The 20,337-nt window shown below is 37.2% G+C and overlaps 2 protein-coding genes across 3 annotated transcripts in view; both read left to right on the top strand.

Annotated features, from left to right (window-relative positions):
* LOC311305633 (transient receptor potential cation channel subfamily M member 4-like) overlaps positions 1-6,990 on the top strand; it is a 33,821-nt gene extending 26,831 nt beyond the window's left edge. Inside the window, exons 19-28 of the mRNA XM_084433441.1 lie at positions 25-260; positions 1,184-1,299; positions 2,459-2,591; positions 3,242-3,416; positions 3,517-3,682; positions 3,780-3,961; positions 4,292-4,424; positions 5,270-5,342; positions 5,430-5,523; positions 6,531-6,990. Coding sequence (XP_084289567.1) covers positions 25-260; positions 1,184-1,299; positions 2,459-2,591; positions 3,242-3,416; positions 3,517-3,682; positions 3,780-3,961; positions 4,292-4,424; positions 5,270-5,342; positions 5,430-5,523; positions 6,531-6,559 — 1,337 coding nt within the window. The 3' untranslated portion in view covers positions 6,560-6,990. The remainder of the gene's footprint in view (positions 1-24; positions 261-1,183; positions 1,300-2,458; positions 2,592-3,241; positions 3,417-3,516; positions 3,683-3,779; positions 3,962-4,291; positions 4,425-5,269; positions 5,343-5,429; positions 5,524-6,530) is intronic.
* A 4,020-nt stretch (positions 6,991-11,010) lies between these two features.
* LOC311306214 (uncharacterized protein) lies at positions 11,011-19,461 on the top strand. Of its 2 annotated transcripts, none has more exons than XM_084434483.1 (7): positions 11,011-11,061; positions 12,023-13,044; positions 17,331-17,431; positions 18,059-18,127; positions 18,293-18,347; positions 18,503-18,539; positions 18,693-19,461. In XM_084434483.1, exons 2-7 carry the CDS (start codon positions 12,270-12,272, stop codon positions 18,712-18,714), a joined length of 1,059 nt encoding a protein of 352 aa, XP_084290609.1. In that variant the 5' UTR covers positions 11,011-11,061; positions 12,023-12,269; the 3' UTR covers positions 18,715-19,461. The 2 variants fall into 2 exon arrangements, with proteins under 2 accessions (XP_084290609.1, XP_084290610.1); XM_084434484.1 differs by having other exon boundaries at positions 11,020-11,057.
* Positions 19,462-20,337: the final 876 nt, after the last annotated feature.

Below are 20,337 nucleotides of genomic sequence, written 5' to 3'. Positions count from 1 at the left end.
CCTGTTTCTTCCTTCCTGTAACAGGTACTCTTGCACACGGCAAACCTAAGCTGCCCTTTCTGGTTTCCCGCTGGAGGCAGTACTGGTACGCTCCTGTCACTTCATTTATCGGCAACGTTCTGATGTACTTCCTGTTCCTGTTTCTGTACGCCTACGTGCTATTGGTCGACTTCAAGCCACCTCCCCCTCATGGTCCTGCCCCTTCGGAGTATGTGCTGTATTTCTGGGTTTTCACTATCGTGTGTGAGGAGATTCGAGAGGTAGGTGTCGACACGGGTGCTTCACTTGTAAAAAATCGGCTTACAAGTAAGCAGTGTTGGGGAACTAATGCGAGTTACGTAATCAGATTACTTCTTTCAAGTAACTAGTAAATAATGCGTTACTTTTCAATTTACAAAGTTATTTTTTCAAATAAATAATTCAATTTACTTTTGTTTTCCCATTTATTGAGTGACAGCTCTCTTGCCTACATGTTGGGTAAATGCAGAGGCTTTTTGTGCGCAGTGTAAACATGATACTATAGTTTTTGAGTTTCATAGTACATGTTGTTGTAGTTCTAGACTACAGATATACTCACATACAGTATTGTTCTAATTGAATAAAACAAGGAAATGCAAACTCAGAAAACTACGCAAACCTGCAATAATTAAATGTTAAATAACACAAATATACTTTATGAATTTAATATCACTTTATTAACCAATGTCGTTGTTACTGGCCTTTGATGATCCAATTCCACCATACAAATCAGAAAAAATGACTTAAGTTAAACATCACATTTGTGTTTCTTTGTTTTTTTTGCAATCCTATTCCTCTGCGATCCAGAATGGGTTTGAGAGCCTCTACTGTAACAGGCTTGAATTTGCATTTCCTTCAGCCTGAGGCTATTCATTTGACTTCTGGTGTGAAAGGGCCTTTACTTTTGCTAAAAATAGAACCTTTTTTGTTGTTACTTAAAAACAAACAAGTGAGCTCAGCCCAGGTGAGAAAAAGTAATGCAAAAGTAATTGCTTTTAATAAATACATTTAATAATTAAAAGCATTACTTTTCATAAGTAGCCTAACTAAGAGGAATGAAATTCCTGAGACATGAAACATACAAAGAAATGAGAAAGAGTTTTTCAGTTGAGTATAATGATTAATCCATCCATTTATTCTACTTTCTCCTGTCTTTCATTCCCAGGCGTTCATTGTGGGCAGTAAGACATTTACTCAGAGTTTGATGCTGTATGCTCAGGATGTGTGGAATAAGTGTGATATTCTTGCCATCGCCCTCTTCATTGCTGGTTTGTGCTGCAGGTAATGGCCCTTGACAGTCCTGCAAATTTTCATAAAAAATACTAAGCAGCAAAAAAGTATTTAACACCGCTAAAAATAAGAAATGTTTCTTGAGCAGCAAATCAGCATATGTGACCCTGTACCACAAAACACAAGTCACAAGTAGCACAGGTATATTTGTGGCAATAGTCAACAATACATTGTTTGGGTCAAAAATATAGAGATTTTTTTTTTTTATGCCAAAAATCATTAGGATTTTAAATAAAGATCATGTTTCATGAAAATATTTTGTCAATTTCCTACTGTAAATATATATTTTAAAAAGAATTGTGAGTGGAAGCAGCACAATCGCGAACATAAATGTAGAACTTTAAAGGCGATTTTCGCATTATTTAGATTTTTTTGCACCCTCAGATTCCAGATTTTCAAATAGTTGTATCTCGGTCAAATATTGTCCTATCCTAACACACCATGCACCAATGCAAAGTTGATCTAATCAGCTTTCAGATGATGTATAAATCTCAATTTAAAATAATTGACCCTTGTGACTGGTTTTGTGGTCCAGGGTCACTATACTGATTTCTGAAGGATCATGTGACACTGAAGACTGGAGTAATGATGCTGAAAATTCAGCTTTGATCATAGAAATAAATTGCATGTTAAAATATATTGAAATAGAAAAGTTATTTTTTTAAAGTTTATTTTATTTATATATACTGTATATATATATATATGTATACACACACACATTACAGACATACTTTTCCCCTTTATATTTTAAAAACATGATACATTAAGGCCCGGTTTCACAGACAGGGCTTAGACTAAGCCAGGATTAGACCATAGATCAATTAGGACATTTAAGTATTTTTTATAAACATGCTAAAAACATTACCGATGTGCGTCTTAAAACTAAAAAGGCACTGATATATTTTTAAGATCAGTCAGTGCAAGTTTATTTCAGTGGAAACAGCTCAGACTTACATTTTAGTCTAGGACTAGTCTTAAGCCCTGTCTGTGAAACCAGGGGTAAGTCTTTTCAAGTATTGCAGGCTCAAGTAGCAGGCTATGGTGTCACAATTTAGCAGTTATCGTTTACTAAATATTCATCATACCTGTGTGCATTCTACTACATTTTTGTGTAATCATCTGTATATGTGTGCCTTTGTGTCTGTCTCAGGATGTTCAAATCGTCATACAGCATGGGACGTGGTATACTGTGTATTGACTACATGGTCTTCACGCTCCGACTCATTCACATTTTCGCTGTTCACAGACAGCTGGGTCCCAAAATCATCATACTTGTCAAAATGGTGAGACAAACAGAAAAACGTTGTAGTTCTAAGTTTAGTCAAAATTAAGCGTTCAATTAGAACCCTCCCTCAATACGAACACCAGTTCTGCCTAAAGAGGTAGAAGGACGATTTAGACTTTTAAAACTTTACAGCTCGGTTAAAAATTTTGGTAACACTTTAATATTAAAGTACACGTATTCACTATTAACTCGTTGCTTATTAGCATGCATATATACTAGCATATTGGCTGTTCATTCATACTTATAAAGCACATATTAATGCCTTATCCAACATGACCATATTCTACAACTAACAGACCATTAACAGAGTTTTCATATAATAATGTGCTAGTAATATGCAAGTTAATATGTGTACCTTAATATAAAGTGTTACCATGATTTTTGTTTGATATTAGGAATTGAGGGATAACATCTATTGTTGAAAATGAGTTAATCGATCATTAATTTTGTTCAATACATGTATTTATTGACTTCTTTAGATACTTAAATCCCATTGTGTGTCGAACATATTCCAGATGTAAAAAGTAAATAAAACGAATAAATAAATAAATAAAATAGAACATTTGAAAATACTTGAAAAATGCCGGAGACCATTATATCCACTTATATATTCTCTTTCTATTTTGTATGAATGTTTTTGAACCACAGATAAAGGATGCGTTCTTCTTCTTATTCTTTCTGGCGGTGTGGCTGAGTGCGTATGGAGTGGCCAATCAAGCTCTGCTATATACATACGATCCAAGCCCTACTAGAGCGTTTCGTAGAGTATTGTACAGACCATATTTGCACATATTTGGACAGATTCCTGTGGAAGAAATAGACAGTATGCTCACTTCTGATTTACACTTCACTTTACAATTAAAAATATTTTGCAAGTTTTTGTTTGCATCCACTAACTATATTGTATATTTGTGTGTGTTAAGCTGGCAGGTATTGGGATAGGGACTGCACAGATAATATCACATTGATTGATGAAGGGAAAGAGCCATGTAGAGACACCAGCCACAACTGGCTTGTGGTGATTTTGCTGGTCATCTTCCTACTGGTCACCAACATCCTACTTGTCAACCTGCTCATTGCCACATTCAGGTATTCTTTTTCTGTTCATTCATCCATCTGGTGTATGTAGCCATCAAATGACCCATCCATCCATGTATTTCTCTTCTCCTTGTGTCTGTTTGTGCAGCTATACATTCTCTAAGGTTCAGGAGCGCAGTGACACATACTGGAAGTTTCAGCGCTATAATCTAATAGTGGAGTATCATTCTCGTCCAAACCTCGCTCCACCCTTCATCATCCTATCCCACATCAACCTCTTTATCAAAAGAAACCTCCGCAAAGTGCCATCCACCAAAATCCAACATTTTGGTAAATTATAGTAAACATTTTGTGTATATTTGGTATGTTAGGGTGTGTTCACACTTGTAGTTCAGTTCTCTTGGTTCTTTTGGTCCGAACCAAAAAAGAAAATGATATATTTAGTCCTGGTTTGCTCACACTGTAATTTTTAAGACTGGATAATTTTTTTACAATTTTATTTTGTGATGTATATTTTGCAACCAAACAATGCCAGGAAGTGCTTTTTAATCAAACTAAACATGCCTAGTGTGAACACACCCAATGATTCTAGTTCAAAAAGCAGATTTAAAAAAATATGACGTAATGTAAACATTTTATGAATTTGTCTCTTTTTAATAGCACTTGAATTGAAGGGTCGAGAGGCTAACAAGCTGGTGAAATGGGAGGCCTTGCAGAAGGAGAACTTCCTGGCTTTCGAGAGCAAAAAACAAAAAGGGACCGACTCTGAGAGGCTGAAACGCATGAGCGCTAAGTGAGTCAATCTGCATGAAAAATCACATTTTACTGTTATATAGACATACTCTTACAACTTTCTCACTAGTATTTAACAAAGTGGATAAAGAGAGGGTAGAAAATATCAAGAAATAGATCTTAAGATGCTGTCACATAGGTGAAATTTTGCAGATCAAAAATCATTGTTCATTGTCAGTAGTGAAGCGATCTATGAAGCTCTGTTCACACAGAAGTCACTTTCAAATCGAGCAGCGCAATTCAATGTGTTGGAAGCTTTTTTGCCCTCACATGAATTTTCAGATCACACATATTCCTATTAAAATGACTGGATTTCACCCACAAAATTTCGTCAAGCAATGTAAATGACCGCATCTTAATTGTGAACAATTCATCCATGGATGTTTCTCTTTTTTTGACCTCATAATGTCATAACTGGACCTTCCGGTGAAATTGTCAAGCTCATACACAGCTGATACACTTTTGAGTGCCACGCCCACATTTCAACATCCAATCAACAGTGGATGAATAGAACCAACTCCCGGCCTTCATTTTTTTTCTTTTTTGATAATCCGTTTCACTCAGGAACAGAGGTGTAAAGTCCAGGTTCAGAAAGTAAAAGTCCTCCTCAGTATCTTGTTCCAATCACCTGGATTTGCCAATTAGCGATTTGAAATCAACTGGCTGAGTTAATGGGTGGAATAAACATATGGCAGGACTTTTACTTTCTGACCCCTGGACTTTACACCTCTGCTCAGGTGTATGTCGAAAAACATGTCGCTACTTCTTTTCCATTGGGACAGATGTGATTGTAAACCTTTTTACCTCAGATTAATGTGGAATGTTGATGTTTTGTGCTTGTTTCAGGGTGGATGGTGTCCTCAAACAGGTTGGCGAGATCAGAGATGTTGACCGCAGACTGCGAACATTAGAATCAGAGGTAAAGACGTATGATGTGATATCTGTATTGCACTGTATATAGACTGTAGAAGCTGTTGTTCAAAGAGGAATACTCTTCTATATGCAGATGGAGTTCTGTACATCTTCTCTTCAGTGGATTATGGAAGCTATGTCTCAAAGCAGTACGGCGAAGGGCACTAAAGCACACCCGACACGCAAAGGTACAACTGCTTGTTGTGTCGCAGTACATACATTTTAACAGTGTTTCTCAACTGGTGGGTCACAATTTAAAAATAATAGCATGTAAAAAAAAATATATATATTTATAATTATAATAAATTATCATTTAAATAAGGCGCTTCGAAACGTTTTTTTGTTAGTCCAACAACTTACTCTTAAAATAATTTACTTTAAGCACCCCAAGAGAGATTTGAAGGTAATATTTCAATAATTTAACAACACATACTTATGTTTATGGTTCTCTGATATCGGTTAATAGTCACATGATATGAAATTACAATGATAAAATATTGAATCTTTTTTTAGTACCCCAAGTGTTTTATTTGGATTGTTTTAAATTCTTAAATTATTTAAAATAAATGTTATAAATAAACTATTATTGTTTATTAGTTTTAATTCTAATAATAAAAAATGTAAGATATATTACTGTTGTAAATTACAATTGTACAGTAAATAAAAACTAATTATATTAATTTTTATTTTACAGTTATAATACTAATATATTTTATAATACTATATAATATTTTGTCATATATTGCGATTTGAAATGTTATTATTAGTTTCAACTCTAATTGTAAAAATGAATTAAATATATTGCTGTTGTAAATTTACAATTAAAAACAATCATTTCTATTTTACACAAAGTTATCAAACTAATATTTATGTCTTAAGTGTCCTCACTTTCAAACATTTTACATCAACTCTCAAGCCTTTAACATTTCTAATAATAAAGCTTTTATTTTGGAGCATTACTGCTAAAAATGCTATAAACTTCTGTCTGGAAATAATGCAGTGTAAAATACAATTAATTGTAAATACTCATGCATAGTTAAAATTAAGGATGTTACTGATGTAAAAAAAAAATTGTCCCATCAAACCAGTTGAGAACCACAGCTTTAGTGGATGTATTTGCAATTGACTGACAATTAGAAGACATTTTAATTTCCAGCATGTACTGATGTTGTCACATTCATCTTTTTGTCATCAGCTGTTGTTTCAGCCTCCCTTGAGAAATGAAGAGCCTTCTCTTCTGTCTCTCACTCTCACGGACACATACAGCAAGAAGCCAGTTAAAGGGGGGCGATGACTTGTCAAAAAACGACCCTCATTGTTTTAGTTTCCATTTTTAAATTGGTCATCCTGGCCTTTCCATGGTTCATCCTGCTCTTTCAACTTTAGTACTCCCAAATGACCTGTCCTCGTTTTCCATTGATTGTGGGAATGACTGGAGTAAGAGAACAGGGCACAGAATGTCCTTGAAGTTAATGTACACTGAAAGGTCAGTTATGTCATCATGGTACATTCATAGATTAATCAAATAATAGTTTTATTGTCTGTAAATGTAGATATTTTTTTAAAGGTCAAGGTGATTGTGTTCGTAGAATCTGTTTTTACAGAGCTATAAAAAAATGTAGAAGAAAGCGACATGGCTTAAAAGCTTCAGTGGGAACAAACAAAGCATATTAGAACTTTTTTGCCTTATTGGTTGCAAACAACAACAAAAACATCAAAACACTTTACATTTATTGATTATGTAATCTTGGCAAATAATGTTACAGTACATCAAATAAGCCTAATGTTCAAAAGGATATTTTTTATATAAAGTCCAATAGAAGAGAGCGCATCTAAAGGAGAAGTGTCCAGTCAAGGTGCTCTATGGTCTAGAGTTTTTAGTAGTCCATCAAAGAAAACTTTAGGATGATCATGGCACTCTTTAAAATGAAAAAGCCTTTATTATCAGATGGCTACAAACTCTCCGACGCGTTTCGGCCCATGCCAATCTCAGCCACAGGTGCAAGCAGTTTCATTCATTAAGACATTGGATTAGTTAACAGTTGTCATGTGATCAACTTCTCTTTACAGCATTAAAGGGATAGGTCACTTTGAAATTAATTTTTGATATGTTTTAGCTTACCTCAAGGGCATCCAAGATGTAGGTGTCTTTGTTTCCGCAGTAGTTTCAATTGTGATATTTTTAGGTCAAACCGTTCTTGTCTGTCAGTCATATAATGCAGGTCGATGGTCACTGGCTCAAAACACAAGCACAGAGTCCAAATTAAAACAATTCCCCATCGTCCAAATTAAACAATTCCCCATCGTAAGTACACATTGATGGCCTAAGACACGAAACGAGCGGTTTGTGTGAGAAAACGAACAGTATTTATATCGTTGTTATCTCTTGAAAACAGCACACGTCCAAATGATCTGACGGCGCGGGCGGGTATAGATATATAAATAGATGTCGCCTTGGCTACTGCAGTTCATTGGAACGAAACCGTAGCCAAGCGACATCTAGTGTATACATCTATACCCGCCCGCGGGCGGTTATAGATGTATACACTAGATGTCGCCTTCGCTACTGCAGTTCATTGGAACGAAACCGTAGCCAAGGCGACATCTATGTATATATCTATACCCGCCCGCGCCGTCAGATCATTTGGACGTGTGCTGTTTTCAAGATAGACTTCCTATCGACAAGATAGGAGTAAAATCCAAGTGTTCGTTCAATCCTGGACATACACTCACCTAAAGGATTATTAGGAACACCATACTAATACTGTGTTTGACCCCCTTTCGCCTTCAGAACTGCCTTAATTCTACGTGGCATTGATTCAACAAGGTGCTGAAAGCATTCTTTAGAAATGTTGGCCCATATTGATAGGATAGCATCTTGCAGTTGATGGAGATTTGTGGGATGCACATCCAGGGCACGAAGCTCCCGTTCCACCACATCCCAAAGATGCCTCATCCCAAATTGTAGCCTCTTTTTCCTATTTGTAGTGGAGATGAGTGGTACCCGGTGGGGTCTTTTGCTGCTGTAGCCCATCCGCCTCAAGGTTGTGCGTGTTGTGGCTTCACAAATGCTTTGCTGCATACCTCGGTTGTAACGAGTGGTTATTTCAGTCAAAGTTGCTCTTCTATCAGCTTGAATCAGTCGGCCCATTCTCCTCTGACCTCTAGCATCAACAAGGCATTTTCGCCCACAGGACTGCCGCATACTGGATGTTTTTCCCTTTTCACACCATTCTTTGTAAACCCTAGAAATGGTTGTGCGTGAAAATCCCAGTAACTGAGCAGATTGTGAAATACTCAGACCGGCCTGTCTGGCACCAACAACCATGCCACGCTCAAAATTGCTTAAATCACCTTTCTTTCCCATTCTGACATTCAGTTTGGAGTTCAGGAGATTGTCTTTACCAGGACCACACCCCTAAATGCATTGAAGCAACTGCCATGTGATTGGTTGATTAGATAATTGCATTAATGAGAAATTGAACAGGTGTTCCTAATAATCCTTTAGGTGAGTGTATATTGGCCTTTTTATTTATAAATCCAAAATGTCTCCCTCTGATTCAGTTTAAGTTCTCTATTCCCTTTCCTAATAGTACAGTTCACATGATCAACAGTCTCAGGACAGAAGGGTTATTACTGTTATGCATTGATATAAATGTCTTGACATAGGATATTCTTCATTGCCCCTCCTGATGGCATATTTATGTTCAGCCAATCGATCTAATAACCGTCTTTTTGTTCTTCCAGTATAAAATACTTTACATTGAGGACATTCCAGTCTATAAATTACATGAGTAGTTTGACAATTAATAAAAAGTGAAATAGATCTTGTTTTTCTATCTTGTACAACATTATCACAATGATTACAGTGATGGCATCCCTTAGGTTGAACCCCTAACCAGGAGCTTCCTCGAGTCGGTGGGAAATGGCTATGAGCTAATTTGTCCCCTAAGGTTGAACTTTTTTTTTTAAAACTTATCATTGGAGGATCTGGAAATACATTTCTCAAAAATTCATCACTTTGTAAAATGCACCAATTTTTAACTAATTCTTAGCGACTCTTTTTTTATATCTCACTGTATTAGTTGACAAAACAAGCAAATTAAACATATATAATTGAGTGTTTTTCAGTCAAACATGAAACAGATTGACGCCGTGAATGTTTACATTTTTAATATAGCAAAATATTTTTTACTTTTTCGTAAGATCAAATGTTCTTGGATTTTGTATGTTCTTTGTTTTGTTTTTGTGGATATTTATATAGTTACATTTTGTGATGGCATTTTATTAACTCTTTCCCCGCCAGCGTTTTTGAAAAAGTTGCCAGCCGGTGCCAGAAGTTTCATAGCCCCCAGAATATTTTGTTGTATAAATATCTGAACATGCAATATTTCAAAGGAAAGAACCGAGCCTCATGCATTCTTTTTTTTAATCAACATTTGAATGTGGGTAAGTTTAATGAAAAAAAAGCAACATTTTGAGCAAACGATCCAGAACGATGATCAAAACACAGATGGAGTAGATCAAGTCCATCAACACCCCCAAAGATTCACAGTCCTAAAGCTCGTCCTGCTTTATTGTAATGTCAACCTCATTCGGGAACGAATGTTTAATGTTGATGATCGTATTCATTTTCATATGCGTCTGCTTACATATGCTATTGCTTGTTTTTGCTTCTTCTTTGCCTGTGTTTTAATAAGGGGATTCAGAACTCTTTCAGAAGATGCGTAATAGCGCCCCTACTGTATAACAGTGAAAACACAGAAGGCCGGAAAATTCAGTCAATGGCGGGGAAAGAGTTAAGAGTTCTTCATTGTTATTATTTTTTTTATGATATTGTATTTGCCTGTTGTTTTTGTATTGGACTACATTTTAATATATGTGTATCTAATAACTATTTAAAGGATTGTAAGTGTAACTATTTAAGGGATTGTAATGTCAACCTCAGCAGATGAGATAAATAGATTGTGTGTCCACGTTTGCCTCTCAGATTTCAGGAGCAACAAAGATCCTTCTCTATGTTCTCTCTACCCTAATCCTCACCCCTCCAAAACAAATTAACACAAGCTAAAATAATCCCAATGTACTCTCTGGACTTGTACACCACACTAAGTTTTCTTGAAAATGTATTCTATTAAATGTGATCTACAAATCATCCAAAGACTATTAAAGTGTCTGTATATGAGTTCTTCTTTTATTCATGTGTAGGGCTTGTTTTGTGTGTTTTATGGAGGGTTCAGGCCAATAAGAGACAATTAATTATATTTTTTATGCCAATGTATAGGCCATATCTACAGTACATTATAAAACTGATACAAGAGCAGGACAATACTTTTCACTCAGAAATTGCTATTAAGTTCCACAAATAGAAATAATGTTGTGATTGATGGACAGATGTCAAATCCCGATGTTTCAGAAGTGTGGAAAACAAAATATTTTAAACTTGTGAGATGTCTATGATCTGTCTTTAGAATAACCTCTTATATATTTTGCCTAAATATCAAGGACATTTTGATTTTCCATTTCATGGCCCCATTAAGTGTAGCCTACTGCTCAAGTACTTTTTTGTACACTTTTAAGAGCACACTAGTGTAACGGAGACCAGTAGTCGCTGTGCTCCTCTGGCTGCAGTCTGAAATTGTGAAACAATTGCACAGGTATTTTTGTGGCTGAGCTTATTGCGTATATGCATTTGTAGGAGTTTACCTTTCAGACGCAAAATGTAAGTAAGTAATTATTTGAATATATTCTGCAACATGATTCACTAAGGTTTGTGGAAGTCAATTTAATGATAATGAAACGCCTTTATTGAACACCCGAAAAATCTTAACCCATTTTGCTCTTGACATGCTGCGACAGTTGCTAAAAAGGATCCGCAGAGAGGCCGAGCGCGCGTGGCAGAAGAAAGAGATTTTCTCCACACATGTTCATTTATTTGGAATGCCAGAGGAAGACGTTATCCGAACATATATATATATATTTTTTTTTTTCTAGCCTATATGAAAACAAGTTGGCTGTGTCGGTATGTGCATTGTTAGTAGATCACCCGCAGGACTTTTGCACTTTTATGGGATTGCGGTTTCACTCTAATATGCCGTTTAAATAAATCTGACCTAAAGACTTGGGTTTAAAAAAACTCAAATCTTGATTTCATGGTACAGTAGAGGAACATGTGGAGAACTCCACCACTGGTTTTTAGATGTGAAAATCTTCTGGAAAGAAATGACAAATTCTTTCAATTTTCATTGCCCGAAAGGTAGGCTATAGCAGCTGCAGAGAGAGGAGTTAAAAGGGGTACGGTATGGTTAAGAAATAATATAGAGTACAGATGTGACCTTTAGAAAAAGAGCTGGTATAGGGAAAGAAAGTGAGCGAGGGAGGGATGGAGTTTCAGCAGCTGAGTGATCTACTGAAGGTCAGATCATGCATGGACTGCTGCTATCGAGAACCTCTTTATATAGCTTTCCACACGCCAGTCCCAGCCAGGCCTAAGGACAGCTTCACTCAATTGTGTGAATGTTTGTGTTGGTCCTAAAGTTGATTTGTTCCTCCCCGTAATCTTCCTTTTATTAATCTCACTTTCTCTCGCACATTCACATCTAGACAAAGATGTATTAATAAAGGGCATTACAAGTGTGTCTCGTGCATGTGGCCCTGTCAGTCACCTCAGTATGTTCCTCTGTGCAGAGAATGGTGCGAGTGGACATGTGACCGCACAACAGAGACCAGCCCCCTCTCTGTTACTCAACTAACTCTAATTCTCTCTGGTGGATCCGGCGACAGCAGCTCCGAGGAGGTTTGAAGGGTGTCCTTCTATGTGATCTTGAATCCTGGACCTGTTAAGTCGTGGAATCTTAGGTGGATGCAAACACATTCTTATAGACTGGACTGTCTGGTTTTTCCTGTTGCATTTGTGTGAGGGAGTGAAGGCAAGATGGCAGTTTCACGCAGCTGGCTGTTAGGGCTTATCATAGCTCTGCTTTGCACTGGAGCGCAGGCCGAAGAAAGGCTCCGAAGTGAGGAAGCCGAGGAGCTCGGCGGTCTGGAGACGACTGGAGGTGGGAAAGAGGAGGTGGATGATGAGGAGGAAGGTGGAAACGCATCGGAAGAAGCAGCCGATGGCACAGGAGGAGATGGGGAAGAAGAGAGTGCTCCTGAGGAAGAGGCGTCTCCAGAAGCTGAGATAACGGAGGAGGAGGAGGAAGCTGTGGAGGAAGAAGAGGAAGATGATGAGATAGGAGTAGATGAACAAGAAGAAGCAGAGGAAGATGAGAGAGGAGGAGAAGAACCAGCAGCAGCAGATGAAGATGATGAGACGGGAGGAATAGAAGATGAAGAGGAGGAAGAAGCAGATGAAGAGGAGGAAGAAACAGACGAAGAGGAGGAAGAAGCAGACGAAGAGGAGGAAGAAGCAGATGAAGAGGAGGAAGCAGATGAAGAGGAGGAAGAAGCAGACGAAGAGGAGGAAGAAGCAGACGAAGAGGAGGAAGAAGCAGACGAAGAGGAGGAAGAAGCTGAGGAAGAGGAGGAAGAAACAGATGAAGAGGAGGAAGAAGCAGATGAAGAAGAAGCAGAAGAGGAGGAGGAGCAGATGGAGGTGGATGTAGAAAGATTAGCAGAAGATGAGAAATCAGCACAACAGACAGCAGAGGAAGAGGCAGATGAGGAAACTGCTGATGAAGAGACTGTAGTTGAGGATGATGCTGAAGGTAACTACTGAATTAGCCTTTACAGAGAATCAATGTCATGTGCTCTTACTTACAAATGCTTATTTTTCTGTATCACTCTAATCGCTGGTTCCTATTGAGCTGCCTTCCAAGGCCACATCCTAACTGAAACTGAAGCTCATAAGTGACTGATCTGGAATGCTTTGCTTAGGCAGCAGAGCTCTGTGTGTCAAACAAATAGCCCTCTTCTCAGATTCAACTCAGTTTACCATTAACATGTTGCTAGACTAAAAATGTGATGCTCTAACAGGCATAAAAACACAAATATTGAGTAACAGTCACTTTAATCAAATTATTCCATTTATAAATCAATGCTTTTCATTATTTCTTTGTTCATCTACCATCTTCAATGGCTTTTTTTCTATAGTTTGTCTCAATGAATAATGAGATTCATCGTCAAAGGAAGGTAACTCGAAGGTAAAATAATGATTGTGTCTATACCTATACCCTGTAAGGCCTGATGTATGAGGTAATAGTCAGAACATTTTAGGAAAAGCTTTTTTAAGTCTAATGTTTGATCAGGCTTTTATGGCTCATGTAGTAAAAATATGGCCAAAAATATTAAATACAGAAATTCTTATATTGACAGTGGGCAACTATCAATTTGATGCTTCAAAAAGTTCATAAAGAGATCGTATAACTAATCCATATGAGTTGAGAGTTTTAGTCAACATTTTCTGAAGAGACGCGATCGCTTTATGGGGCGGATTCCCGGACAGAGATTAAGCCTATAGTCCTAGACTCAAATGGGCTTTTAAACCAGATTAACAGAAATCTGCTTTCACCGTCATGGTTTTAAATAGCCCTAGATTTAGTCCAGTCCAGCGTTTAATACGATGATTTCCTGAGGAAGACTAGAGCTACTCCAGGACTAAATTAAGACTTAAATTAAACATACAAGAGGCAGGTTTAACTTCAGATTAATCCCATCATGCATTGCACAGGGCTGAATTTGGATGCATTTTTTGGAGAGACCTTTTAATGTTTACTGTTCTATTATGTTGGTATTTAAAAGTTTATGTTAATGTTAATGTTGTGGTGAAGTGTTGATCTTGTGCTTGGGTTGAGGACCTACTGACAAGACTTCTAATAAAGCAATCACTATGATAATGCTCAAGATGAAACCATTATCACTTCTAGTCTGCCAACACTGAACATCACATGTGTAAAGAAAAGTTATGTTTAGTTTGTTGTTCTGTAAATCACAGGACTAAACAAGAAGCATTAAAGGATTATTTGAAAAAATTCAATTTAAATGAAAACCGTTTATTTAAGTTAAACTAAAACCATTTACACATATACAGCACATTATATTTAGAATCTATCTATTCTATAGAATTCATTACAAACAGATTCCCAGACATTCCTTTTCTTTTATTCCACAGCTGATGTTTAAAAGTGCTTTAAAAGAATTTTCTCGTTTAGTAAAAATGTCTTTTTTCAGATGCCATTGTTTTCCTTGGATTTGCTTCTCAGTTCCATGCAATTTTAAGCTTTTCTTGATTCATTCCATGTTTTATAGGCAACCTCTGTCATGCTAATTCAGATTAGCATAGTCCAGGTGTTAGTAATCTGTACTTAATCTGTGTTTCAGAAAGCCATTTTTTAAGTAACAATTAACTATTCTAGATTAAGGCCTACTCCTGTCTTAATTTAAACCCTGTCCGGGAAACTGCCCCATATGATGAATTTAGGCTTTTTTCACATATAACAGCAGCTCAAGCATGTTCTTTTTTAAGTATCAATAGTTGCGTAGCTGTCAATGGAGACACAGAAAGCTCTCAAATTTCATCAGAAAGATGAGACATGAGGGTGAGTAATTAATGACAGAATTTTTTTGGGGGGGGGGGGGGGGGTGTGTGTGAATTATCCCTTTGAGAACTATCAATTAGACATAATCATGAAGTTGATTATGTACAACATGCTTTTTAGCAGTTTTGATCATGTTGATCATTTAGAGGCCTTTGAAAATTGCTGTATCTATGATACAGTAGGCTTTATAGGGTTGTGCTCTCTACGTAGGCATTTCATAGGTTTTGGAACACAGCCATTGTTGGCTGTCTAAAGTCCTGTGTATACCCTTCAGTTAGTCAGTGAAGTCACACATGAGCCCTAAAATAGCTCACTATATCTGAACAGCTACAGCAGCTGAAATATTCCAACCACTTTAAGTCCTTTCTGGTTGAATGCTGTTGACATGCACCTAACAAATGGCATATATGTTACATGGTATCACATGACTGTATGGCCACCAGTGAAACCTAGGATCCGGGTTTAACTTAAGTTAAAATTTACAAGCACAAAGTACATTTCCGTTTTAGCTGTCATTTGACATAGAACAAAGAAACCATACCTATTATCTATTAAACCAACTACTGTCCGATTAATATTTTCTTCACCAAACTTATAGCAATTAATGAATTGTTATAGTAATTCAATGAATGGAGCAGGAAAAATGATCTGAAGTAATTTATTAAACAAATAAACCGTGAAATAATGTTGACTACAGGCTGGAGTCGAACCCAGTTGTACAATGACATTATGATCGACTGATGGTTTAGATTGAGCTTTATTTTAGCAAGGTTCAGCTGAAAAGTGGCGAAGATGTCCAGAAGGCATGCAGATTATGAGGTGAGATAAGAGTGTCGATAGGTTAGAATGACAGGTAGAGCTGGCACCATCTGCGTAGGAGTGATAGAAGCATTGTGCCTTTATGATTTCCCTGTCGGGTTGTGTGTGTATATGAAGAATAAGAAAGGACTCAGCACTGAACCTTGAAGCCCAGTGATTAGCGGATATGTCTTGGACACAAATTCTCTCCAGGAAACCTGAGAGTTGACTGAACACAACTCTTTCAAGAGCTTGTGACAGAAAGTTGGCAGGACTATTCTGTAGCTTTCAACTGTTGTACGGTTAAGTGTTGTTCCTGAGCCTGCTTAAATATGGTGGGAAAGTATTAAGAGATGTAGTAAGAGATGCATTGATGTGAAAGAGTGGAGTTGGAGAGATCTCTTGTTAAAGATCCTGTGATTAGTTTGCATGTGTCTGAAGTGTTGCTGATCTTGTTTCGGTAGTATCTAAGTGACCTTGGCAGCAGAAACAACAGGAGGAGGAGAATGAGATGATGGATTTATACTTGCAGTAATTGCATTAGTCAGCAGTAATGACGTGTATGACAGATAACTGGAGAAAGGGATGGTAAGTAGTTACGGGTAAAGGCCCCGATATACTCACGGCAAAGTTATTTTTCGTTCTTTGCTTAGTTCCTATTCAAACTTTGAAATACCTTTACGGTTAGCAAACATCACAAAGATTCCCACACTGCTTGGCGTGGCATTTAGCTGCAGAGTTTAAGGTGCTGTTTGTAATTTTTTGACTGTACTAAAGCATAAAAATACCATAATGTTTGCAGATATTTAGGAAACATGCTCATACTCATTCTTTGAAAAACAATGCTATAGCCAGTTATTTTACTTTGAAATGTGTGTTCTGTGTCGGGATGTCTTTTTTTTTTTTGTATTGGTCTGTGTGATCCCGCCCCAATTTACCCAATAGTATTTCGACACCACAGGATGCCAGTTGGCAAAAAACACAGCATTTTGCAGCCATGAAAGCCGGCAAATGAACTGGATCAGCGATTGCAGATTCTACCTGACCTAAAAAGCCTCGGCATCCATCTAAATATCTCTATGAACGGGGGCATATTAAAAAGCGGATAAATCAACTCATCAGCTTACGGGTTGTAAGTCTTCTCACCTTCTGTTGTCAATTGCGTTCGTTCCTGTTGCGTGTCCTCAAGCTGGCAACCCGCGTGAGTGTCGAGTCTGAGGAGGAGGGGGCGGGGAAACAACTCTCTCCAATATTTTGAATTTGGACTGCAGTACCCATTTCAACCACTAGCTGTCAATATTACATACTGCACCTTTTAGCTGCAACACACCTGCCTGCCTGGAAATTTCGGGTGGGCTTATCCTAATACCCACACTTGCGTCACAAGTGTTTTTAATCAGGGCTGGAGCTAAGTTCTGCTGAAAGGCACAGGATTGGACACCCCTGCTGGGTAGATCCATGTTGTCTGATTTGCAGGTTTTGACACGGTGAGAGCTACCACTTCCTCTTAAGAATCAGCTACTAGTACTTGTTCATTTAGAGCTGAGCCTAACACTGACTGACAGATACTTTTTGCTTTATGGTTAAATGTACCTCTGGTGCCTTACCCATTACTAATGAAGACCTTTGTTAAACCCCATCTTTCCCTCGTGCTGTAGAAACTGCTGAGGAGGAAAATGTAGAGTCAGAAGAGGTGGTCTCCAAGGAGGATGAACAGTATAGAGCAGGCTCTTTCTGTGGCCTTTGCTCAGTCTGTGAGGTAAACCATGCTTCTACCACACTTTTTACTGACTTACACATTCCACAGCCTCAACATATGCTAATGAGCTTCAAACAAACATGTCAGACATGATCAGACATGTCACCATGATCAAGAGTTACCACATGCCAAACCCACTTCCATGACCCATGCTGAAGTACAGATCTGGGCTGCATCTGAAATCACATACTTCCCTACTATATAGTAGGTGAAAAACAGTATGTGACAAAAGAAGTATGTCCGAATTCACAGTACTCATAAAAGAGTAGGCAAAAAGTACCTGGATGACCTACTACTTCCGCTGAGATTCTGAAGTGTGCATATGATGGACTCTTTACTATCCCATGAGGCCACGGGAGAGGGTTTATGAATGGCAGTGAAGCAATGCAACTGACGCTGGTAGGTCACATGATAATGACAACATTGCGAATGTAGTACGTCCAGATTTCATTCATACTACACACATTCATACTACATAGAACATACTTTTATTACTTATTCAAAATAAGCTACTCAAGAGTATGTGAATTCGGACACAGCCCTGGTGTGATCCCTTCCTAAATTCCCCCAGTAAAGGGCAGAGATGTAACTTACTCTATCTGTGTCTGGCTCTCTCTTTCCTCTCAGCACTGCAGTACCTGTGACAAATGTCCCTGTGAGGAAGGAGACACATCAGCACACTGCCATCACTGTGAAGTAAGTGTTACTTCTTAATATTATCAAAATCTACATTAATACACTACATGGGCAAAAGTACTGTATGTGGACAAACGAACAATACACCTAATTTTAACCTTAAAAAAGTCCATGAAGATGTTATGCATCAAACTACCCTCTTACACTTCACTTCTCCTTCCACAGGGTTGTTCATACTGCTACATTTGTCCGGTGATCTGTGAGACCGTCTGCCAGCCAGGTAGGAGACTGCAGACGCACACTCTCGAGTTTCAACGGCTTGGAAAATTACAGTGCATAGTTTATGCTGATCCAAAAACTTTTTCAGATCTATATATTTTTATGTAATTACTTTCAGTGTTTTTGGATAATATTTTGGAAATGTGTGTTTTTTAGGTGGAATTCTTGATGTATTGAGCGGTTCTCTCTTCAAGTAAGGATATCAAATCTATCCAGACTTTACCTGCAGAAAAATCACATTCATATATTCAATATTCATTCATACCTGTTATCATTCATGTCATTCGTTATTTGTGTGTGTGTGTGTGTGTTTTTGTTTTGTTTTTGTCCTCATCTTCACCTACAGGACTGTGAACACGTTACTCTGAATACGTTTGATGTTCTTCACAGCGCCATCTTTTGGTGAACAGAGGAACTACAGACTAGCGGTCAGATCATTCACATGTAGTAGGCCTGATTATTTGACTGACCAGATCAGGGGATTTTCACCCTGAGGCCAATAATGGGAGTGGACAACCTACTGTATCCTAGATAAAACTGAGGAACTACCAAGACCCTAATGTTTACCATTTAATGGCACTTTAAAGGTGACTTTACATGCTGCGTTAAATTAATAACAATTAAATATGATTAAGTGCAAAGGTTCTCGTATAAAATTGTACAGTATTACTGTTTTTGACTGTATTTTTGATCAAATAAATGCAGCCTTGGTGAACATAAGACTCTTCTTTTATATTTAAAATCATACTGACCCCAAGCTTTTGAATGGTATGTACAGTATAGAATAATAATAGTGAAAAAGTTCTGGTCAATGTCTATTTGTATAAATATGTGTCAGTTTATCATAAAGTGTCATTCTGTTTTCAGATTACTCAGTCTCAATCTCAATAAATGGGTGCAATTTATGAGTGTGTGAATAAACACGATAAACACAATACAGTATTAAAGAAATAGATAAATGCCACATAGTATGTCTCAATTTGTAGTGCAGACACACCAGCATATTATATTTATATATGTTTTTACACTGTTTTTCTCTCAGCTTCTATTGTAATTGTGTCTATTCAACATTTGATCGCTTTTTATTATTTCCTATTAAAGGGATAATTCACCCTAAAATGAAAATTCTTTCATTATTCCAAACTTGTATGAGTCTCTCTCTTCTGCTGAATAAAAAAGAAGATATTTTAAAGAAGGCTGGAAACCAGACAATAGACGGTAGCCACTGACTTCCATAGTAGGAAAAAAAAAATTAAAAACTATTGTAGTCAATGTTTACCGTCAATTGTCTGGTTACCAGCCTTCTTAAATAATAATAATAATACACACACACACACATATATATATATATATATATATATGAGAGAGAGTTTTATTTTTTTGTGTTCAGCAGAAGACATGAGGGTGAGTAACAACATAAGGGTGAGTAAATAATTACATCATTTTCCTTTTTGTGTATGACGGCATCATGGCAACAAATAAAATGTTCAAGGTGGCTTCATTGATGGATTTTTTTTTTAATTTGTGAGTCGCATTTGCAGTGTACATCCACTAGAGAGCAGTATTACAATTTCAATTTAGTAATAGGAGGTAATGAAAAATGTTGCTTTGGCGATTAGCTGAAATAAAACATGTATAAGTTTTTCATTTTATTATTTGTTTATTTCAAGTAAAAAAAAAAAGAAAAAAAAAAGATTTTAGTTTTAGTTAGCCTTAAAAAACCATGCTGAGGACGTCTTGTATAGGCCTATTAAACCAATGCTTGTCAAGCAATTGTGGAAAAATAAGCTATAATTACAGTGTGCAGTGACTAAACTAAACTCTCTCTCTTTCTCGTTCATTTTGAAAAACATCATGTCTTGTATTCTAGTTTGATATTCTTATGGTAAACCTCCTCCACCATACCTAACTTAACTGTTCGATCTGAGCAAAAGCTTGAAAGAAATGTTACAAATGAGCTGAATGATAGGATAAATGACATTATATCTTCT

This window comes from Rutilus rutilus (genome assembly GCF_951802725.1).
Source record: "Rutilus rutilus genome assembly, chromosome: 16".
Lineage (NCBI taxonomy): Eukaryota > Metazoa > Chordata > Actinopteri > Cypriniformes > Leuciscidae > Rutilus > Rutilus rutilus.
Note: the sequence above shows the minus strand (reverse complement) of the source record. Positions and strands in the feature narration are given on the sequence as shown.